Source organism: Callithrix jacchus, chromosome 1 (assembly GCF_049354715.1).
Source record: "Callithrix jacchus isolate 240 chromosome 1, calJac240_pri, whole genome shotgun sequence".
Classification (NCBI taxonomy): domain Eukaryota; kingdom Metazoa; phylum Chordata; class Mammalia; order Primates; family Cebidae; genus Callithrix; species Callithrix jacchus.
Genome location: NC_133502.1, coordinates 176,855,399 through 176,863,656, shown reverse-complemented (window position 1 = coordinate 176,863,656; position 8,258 = coordinate 176,855,399). Strand labels below are relative to the sequence as shown.

The 8,258-nt window shown below is 57.9% G+C and overlaps 1 protein-coding gene across 3 annotated transcripts in view; it reads right to left on the bottom strand.

Moving 5' to 3' along the window:
- Positions 1-595: 595 nt before the first annotated feature.
- DNM1 (dynamin 1) overlaps positions 596-8,258 on the bottom strand; it is a 50,680-nt gene continuing 43,017 nt past the window's right edge. For 2 of the 3 annotated variants that reach the window (XM_035258841.3, XM_035258834.3), the window contains exons 17-22: positions 7,945-8,056; positions 7,530-7,541; positions 6,705-6,875; positions 5,411-5,652; positions 4,830-5,045; positions 596-1,186 (exon numbers count right to left, since the gene is read on the bottom strand). In XM_035258841.3, coding sequence (XP_035114732.1) covers positions 1,126-1,186; positions 4,830-5,045; positions 5,411-5,652; positions 6,705-6,875; positions 7,530-7,541; positions 7,945-8,056 — 814 coding nt within the window. In that variant the 3' untranslated portion in view covers positions 596-1,125. Of the gene's footprint in view, positions 1,820-4,829; positions 5,046-5,410; positions 5,653-6,704; positions 6,876-7,529; positions 7,542-7,944; positions 8,057-8,258 lie in introns of all 3 variants that reach the window. The other variant, XM_035258891.3, reaches the window with a different exon arrangement.

Below are 8,258 nucleotides of genomic sequence, written 5' to 3'. Positions count from 1 at the left end.
CTGCTTGGCCTGCCATGTTCCTGTTTCCCTCACTGGGTCCTGGAGTTTGTGCCACTGAACAGGAAGCCCCAGAGTGTCTGAGCATGTGCAGCTGGGCTGTTGGGACCTTCCAGGCCTGTAACCTGTCTGAACTATGCTGCCTGGTGACACGTGGGGGATTCCATGGGGACTGCTATGACACCTACAAGGGATAGTCCAGCCCTTATGGCCAACAGGCTCAGATGCCTGATCTAGCGGTGGCCGAGAAGGCAGGGTGCCAGCACCCAAGGGCACTGACTTCCAACCAGCCCAGGTGTCTTCTGTTCCATCTCCCTGCCTCCCTTGTCTGACTGCACCTGGTGGCCTGTTGTGACTGTCCCTCCTGAATGCAGGCTGCCCTGCAGGCTCCCTCCAGGCTGAGTTCATGGCCCTGCCCCCTAGTGGCCAGAGCCAGCTTCACAGGATGAGAGCCAGCTAAGCTCCAGGGGCTTTCCAGGAGGAGTGTCTCTTGGAGAGGATGTGGTCTTTTCACTGCCCCCAACAGCACCCTAGACATGGCTTAGCCCTTCCCCTCCCCTGAGCTCCAGAGAGAACACAACCAGCAGAGGAGACATTCCCCATTATCCAGAAATGGGTTTTATTCTCAGCCGAGGGACAGCAGGACTGGTAGAGACTGTCAGGCCACACGGCTGCCTGCACAGCACCCCCATGCTTGGTGGGGGGTGGGAGGAATGGCGGGGGCTGGCTGTCCACAGGCCGGGCATGACAGGGAGGCTCACTGGAGGTGGCACACTTTGGAAGGGGGATGTCAGGGGACAGCGTTCTCTTGTAGTTGGGCCACAAGACTCCACAAAGACAGCACGGTGACTGATTCCCAGCGCTAGAGGTGAGGCGGTCGGCCATGTGTAGGTGTGTATATATATGAGTATTTATAGATATTTATAGAACAGGGCAGGGGCATACCACAGAGGGGGCACAAGTTTTCACCAACGGTCACGCCTGGATGTGTGTCAGCTGACCACTACAACATACTAAGTCACAGATGAAGGGAGCTGGCTTTGGGGCTGGGGGAGCCACTGTCAAGTCACAGAACAGCTGTCCAGGCAGGCTTGGAAAGGGAGGTATCCGAGAAGAGGAGGGATCTGTTTAGAGGTCGAAGGGGGGCCTGGGACTCTCAGGACGGGATGGACTTGCCTGACCCGATCGGCTGGCAGTTGGAGAGAAAGCAGAGAGAAAACGGGAGAGAAAAAAGCGAGGAGAGAGCTGGTAAGGCAAGTGCAGCGCATAGCTGGCCTGGCTGAGTTGCAGCAGTGGTGGGAGGGTAGGGGAGGGGATGGTGCAAGATTCCTGGAAAAGAGGGACTGGAAGGGAAAGGGGAGGAAGATGGAGGGAGGAGGCGGAGCTTCACAGGTAGTGCCTGGGGGCTGCTGCAGCCCTCCCCACCCCACACACACTGGCCTTTCACACGGCACCCAGGCAGTGCACCCGCAGTTGAAGCTGATGCTCCGCCCCCTCGAGCTTCCCTCTTTTCTGGTCACCCTGTCTTCCAACCCACTGGCCTGGGGCTACCTCTTGCTTTGGGGATCCCCATACAAGAGCCACCAGGCCTGATACAGAAAGAACACTGCTTGAACCAGGAGGGTGAAGCTAAAAGGGATGGCTGGAGGGAGCACTGGAGGCCCCTCTGGGCGGTCAGAAAACCCAGGACCCTCTGAAGGGATTCTGGGAGAGGCAGGGAGGGCAGGCAGCTGGATGCCAGTAGCCATAGACTTATAAGTCTAAGAGGGGAGCCTCAGCTGGTCGGGGGGCTGCAGGTCGCGTAGGTGAGGCTGGGCCCTTCCTGCTGGGAAAAGCAGAAGAGTGAGAGTCAGTGGCAGGAGAAGTGGGGGTGGGCTTGCTGGGCGGAGCTCAGTCCGGCCAGCAGGCACAGTTGTCCCCTTGGCTGAATGGCACCCTAGGAGTATAACAGGCCAAGGTGTGTGAGTCCACTGGCTGGCTATGGTGCTTCAGCTGGGGCCAGGGACACTGCCTTCAGTCACACCCTAAGAGGGAGGGAAGGGGGCTGTGTGTCCCTGCCTGGCCTGTGAGATGTGTCGTGGAATGACCGTGTATATGGGACTTTAAAGCTTTTACCCTAGATCACCACTGGATTGTCTGCAGATAGAGGGTGGGACCCTAACTATCACCCCTGCTCTGCAGTGGATTTGGTTCTCGACACTCCCAGGCTGGGAGCTGGATGCCCTGTCCCAACAGCATAACTCAAACTGCACAATAGGCGCAGTGTGCCCAGGATGATGTTCCTAGGCCTCTGGCCACCTCAAGAGTCCAGCCCCACACACAACTGCCTCCAAGCTCCCAGCCCTTACACCATAAACCATGAGCTCTCTGCCCTCTCCAGAGAGCACCCATGTCTGCCAGCTTGAGTGAGGAGCCTGTTCCAAGGGCCCCTAGGCTCAGCCATTGGCAGTGGCACTGAGTCCCGAGGCTCGCTGGGAAGGGAGGTGAGAGAGCCAGTGGCGCGAGGACAGAAAGAGGAAAGAGCAAGTCTGTAGCTGCAGAAGGGAGGGGTGGGGAGCCTGGTTCTGAGGTCCCAGGTGCGTGCCCTGTGTGGAGCTGGTGCAGCGGGGCAGACACACCATTCATGCAGCAGGCGGTGAGGCATGTACCTACCATGGCTGACACTCCTCAGGGGTCACTGATAGTGATTCTGAAAGACAGCACGAAATCAACATGGCAGTTCACACGCACGGGTGGGGCAGGCCTGGGGGTGGTGGGACACACACACACACACACACACCCGGGCGTGCACACACATGCTGTGAGGCCCCATGGCCTGCATGCACACACTAACATACATGCCCACAAACAACACGCATACGCCTCCTTCCCCGCCACCTCCCGGTGCCCAGCACCCTCACTGGCCGGCGCGTGCAGCATGGATCTGGGGCATGCAGCCACCTGGCACACTGAAGCACACGCGTGGGCAGAGTCACAACACAGAAGCTCGCCTGCACACAGAGGCATTTGCACCAGCTCCCTGCACACTTGTGTCTGGTATGCTTAGAGGACCACTTGTACTGCTCATGGAGACAGGGCTTGCTTGCTAATGTCCAGCTGTCATTTCTCCACCTAAGAGCCTTCCGTGGCTCCCCACTGCCTACAGCATTGAGCCCCAACAAGTCGAACTCTTCAGACTTTGAAGGTTCTCCACCCTATGCCCCACCATCCCCACAGAGCTCTTCCTCATTCTGTCTCTGTTCTCTGCTTTGGCCAGTGGCTATCCTCGATGCAGCCCACACTACATATCTGCCCACGCTGCAGCTCTTTACCCAGATACTCTCCTGATTCCTTGCCACATAAGCCTATCTCAGTCATGCCTTGGACTGCACTGAAGTCACGTTGCCTTGAAGAAGCTCTCCCAGACTACTCTTTTCCCCAAGGCAGGTCCATGATTTGCCAAATGTTTTGCATGTGTTAGCAAGACTGGAGTCAGAGCAGGCATCAAACCTTACATCCCATATGGCACACCACACCACAGACCTGAGTACCAAATACCCTGAACAGTCTGAACTCACGTTGGCAGTTAGCAAAGTGCTCCTACGGTCGCATCTACAGTTAACACAGGATCCCTATAGCCACTGTCTCCCTTGATCCCCACAACCACCCAGGTAGAAAGGCAGAAGGTCATCTTTTGATAGAAGGGATGCTGAGGCTCTGGGAGGGAAAGGGACTTGCCTAAAGCCCCATGGTGAAGTAGCATCTCTGGACTCCCAGTCCAATGCTCTTACCCAATATCATGCTGCTTGCCTCTACCCATCTGCTTTGGTCATCAGAGCATCATAGGGCAAGCCCCAATCCCTACCTCATTTTCGTTTATGGGTGCTAGACCCACAGCCCTACCCTCCAGCCATGTGGAAACAAAAACAGATGCTATGGTTCTGGTGTGTTATTCCTTAGAGAACCTGGCCAGTGGAAACAGAGCAGACTGGGAATCCAAGTGAACTTCCCTAAAAGAGGGTCATGGGTCAAGAAGGTCAAGCCAAAGGATGTAGTAGAAAGCTTTTCCCTAGAAATCTCTGGGAATGAAGCAGGCTTCAGTCACTCCCATCCCTGCCCCTGCTGCCACCCCTGCACATTGGTTTAGACTGGGTAGTGTCAGAAGCTGTGGGGGGTGAGGGGGGGAGCCATCAGATTGCCCATGGCACTAGGCTCCTTCCCCACCTGCTCGTGTCCTAGCCCAGGCCTGGGTGCCATTCTTACACTCTCACACTCGTGTGCACGCCCACACACACATCACACACCTTGCTAGTCACACAGTCACAGCCTGGCCTCTGCTCCTGTGGGCCAGTGGCAGGACACCCCCTGGGATGGCTCAAAGGAGTCAGGACTGGGAAGTGGGGACATCAGGGTAGCTGAAGGAAATCCACACACCCAGAGCAGATCGGGGTTTAGACTCAGACCTGAGGTAGGCTCCCCAGGGGTTGGGAGAGGAATTGGACGGAATGGAGGATGGAGGACAGCGAGAAGAAAGGAGGAGGAATGCAACGTGTGGGCGGCCGCCAAGAGTGAAAATAGAGGGAAGCGCCATGCAAGTGCTAGAAAGAAGGGGGCAGGTGGGACGAGCCCCACAGCCCGTCCCCAGAAACGACCACCTCCGGGACTCAGCGCTCCCTCGGGGGCAGGCTCCAGCCCTCGGCCACTCGTGGCGTGGCTCCGGCACCCAGAGTCTGATTGCCTGGGATGGAAACGCCGGTTCTGGCGGCCAGGTCCGATGCTCTGGAATCCAGCCCCATTTCCCTCCCGGTCACGCCCGTCCGCGGCCTCTGCCGCCGCATTCAGGCCCTACTCACCTGGGGACCCCGGGCGGGGCGCGGTTGGGGCGCGAGGGCACCTGAGGGGGAGGGCCGAAGGGATCAGGGGAAGCCCCCGGCCTGGAGGGCACGGGGGGCGCCCCCCCCAGGGCGGACCCAGCAGGCGGAGGCCCAGGAGCAGGGCCCCGCGACCCGGGCCGGGCTGGGGGCACGGCGGGGGCTCGGCGCTGCGGCGTGGGGCTGGACGTGGGCGACCTGAGGGCGACAGGGAGCAAGGAACAAGGAGAGGCCAGATGAGCGGCTCCGCCCACCCAGAGGCCCCGCCCCAGCCCAGTGCAGGCCACGCCCATGCACGCAAGCCCCTCCCTGCCGCGCCCCGAGGCGGTCGCCGGAGCTTAAGCCCCGCCCCCAGCGGCGCCACGTCCCAGCTCCCCCCGCCCCGCAGCCAGCGCTCCACGGCAAGCCCCGCCCTGCAGCAAGCCCCGCCCTCTCTAAGCTCCGCCCCTCGCTCCAGGTGGGAGCCACCCCGGTGACGCGGGCGCGCCACTGCCCGGTCCCGGCACTCCTCCCGCGGGCCCCGGGCTGGGGGGCTTTGGGGCCGTGGGGGCCGGCCCTGGTACCTGCGTCCGGCCGGTACGCTCTGCACCTGCAGCCAGGAGTCGTCCACGGGCGGGGGCATAGGCGTGCTGACGGTGGTCGTATTGATGTCGCCGATGATGCTGAGCGCCTCCTTCAGCGCGTGGTACATGCGCAGCATCTCATCGCGCCTCTGTGCCTGCTCCGCCGACTCCTCCATCAGCGTGTTCTGGTCCCCACATGAGTACAGGTTGGCCAGAAGCTCCGAGAAGATGAACTCCTTGGTCTGCGAGTGGGCAAAGAGGGAAGGAAGGTGGGACCTCCCCATCCCTTGTGCCGCCCTGGCCGCCTCACCGGGCCCTGCTGGGACTGTGCGCTGGACTTGAAGCCCAGAGTATGGCTTTTCAGACGCGGCTCCAACACTGCTTAGACTGGAAGTTCCGCCTTCCCACTGCGCTTTTCTCATTGAGATGGGGACACTGAGGTCCAGAGGAAAAGTCATCTGACCTAGGTCACAGATCTGGGAGGGGACTTAGGACCTATCATGCCACCAGAACACTTGTCTACTCAGTTTTGTTTTTTCCTTTGAGATAGGGTCTCCCTCTGTCTCCAGGCTGGAGTACAGTGTCAACATTACCACTTACTAGCTTCAACTTCCTGGGCTCAAAGTGATCTTCCAATGTCAGCCTCTCCAGTAGCTAGGACTACAAGCACGTGCTACTACCAAGTTTATGTAGAGACAAGGTCTCACTGTGTTGCCCAGAATAGTCTTGAACTCCTGGGCTCAAGTGATCCTTCAGCCTCAGCCTCCCAAAGTGCTGGGATTACAGGCATGAGCCACCATGCCCAGCACTTCATTACATTTCTTTTTCTTTCTTTCTTTCTTTTTTTTTTTTTTTGAGATGGAGTCTTGCTCTGTCACCCAGGCTGGCATACAGTGGCGCGATCTCGGCTCACTCCAACTTCCACCTCCCGGGTTCAAGTGATTCTCCTGCCTCCACCTCCCGAGTAGATGCAATTACAGACTTGCACTACCACTCCTGGCTAACTTTTATATTTTTAGTGGAGACACGGTTTCACCATGTTGGCCAGGCTGGTCTCAAACTTCTGACCTCAAGTGATCCACCTGTCTTGGCCTCCCAAAGTGCTGGGATTACAGGCGTGAACCACCACACTGAGCCCCTCATTATATTTCTATTGGATAGCTCTGGTCTGGACCGTGCCTCCCTCCATGGACCTGGTCCCATGGGGCTGGTTGGCATCTACCCCGGGCCAACATGGCCACCTGCGTTCCCAGTGCCACTGGACCTCCCTCCTGCCATGCGGCGGTGCACGCACATTGTTAATCATGAGGTGCATAATGGTCTTGGGCATAAGGTCCCGCACAGTCTTGTTGACAATGGCCATGTATGAGTCCACAAGATTCCGGATGGTCTCCACTTGCCGTTCTAGCTGAGGGTCCATGGAGTGCATGAAGCTGTCAGAGCCATTCTCCTCAGTCTCGCTGGCCTGCCGTGGAGAACACAAGGGCATCAGCGTGGCCAGGCCATGCAGCCAGGCTCCAGGCATCCCCAGGATCTCAACCCCTCCAAGGGCATCTGGAACACTGAGGCACAGAGAGAAGTGGCTGGCCTGAACACACACCCAGCTCCCCATCCCTAGTGCCTCTCAGGACCCTAGACTCCCCTGATTCAGCCTTGTCTTGGTTTTGACTCTAGTGCCTAGAATTTGCCTCAATTTCCCAATCCAGAAATTATTATTATTATCGTTATTATTTTGAGATGGAGTCTTGCTCTGTTGCCCAGGCTGGAGTGCACTGGCGCTGTCTTGGCTCACTGCAACCCTCTGCCTCCTGAGTTCAAGCAATTCTCCTGCCTCAGCCTCCTGAGTAGCTGGAATTACAGGCATGCACCATCATGCCTGGCTAATTTTTGTATTTTAAGTAGAGACGGGGTTTCATCATGTTGGCCAGGCTGGTCTCAAACTCTTGACCTCATGATCTGCCCACCTAGGCCTCCCAGAGTGTACAGGCGTGAGCCACTGCACCCAGCCCCAATCCAGAAATCAGAAAAGAACATCTCCAGGTCCCTGGCTTGAAAATCTGGCCAGAGCTAGTGCCAGGCTGCAGATGCCTGGCAGGAGGCAAGAGAAGGGCATACTCACTTTCTCCTTGTCCTGGGAGGTCCACATACCAACATTGCCACCGCCGCCGCCACCAGGGAGCACAGCCAAAGTAGACATGCACAGATAGGAAAAGGGGAGAGATTGGGTAAACCTGGGACACTGCACCCCAACTCTCAGGCTCTCTAGACATTGCCACAATGAAATAGAGGAGAAAAGAGAAGGCAGTCACAAGAAACCACCATCATAGAAAAGGGATGCAGGAAACTCCATCTGCGGCAGACACGGAGACACAAAACTGTGACTGAGGAAGGCTGGGAGAACCAGGAGACAACTCCGGTCTCACCCCCACAGTGGGTAGGGGGAGAATTCCTCTTATTTCTGAGTGGAAACATGTCATGACTTGGCATCACTGCCCCAGGGCCTCCTAGGGTCAGCTGCTTGCCCCGTCACTCACCCCAACACGCTCCGGGTACACGCCAGCCCGCAGGAAGGAGGCCTTCCAGCTGTCTACCTCCTCCTGTGTCTCACAGGCCAGCTCCAGCTGCCGATAATCCTTGTAGACGTTCCTGTAAGAAAGGGCAGGCAGTGAGAGCAGATGGGCAAAGCCCCACCCTCCCTGGGGGTTAAGGGTATAGCCGGACTTCAGGGGCAACATGCCTGAGGCCAGCTCATTTCCTAGCTGTGTGACCCTGGGCGAGTCCCTTCCTCTCAGCCTCAGTTTCCTCATTGGGAAGATGGGTTAATAATAATTCCTGCCTTCTCAGGTCA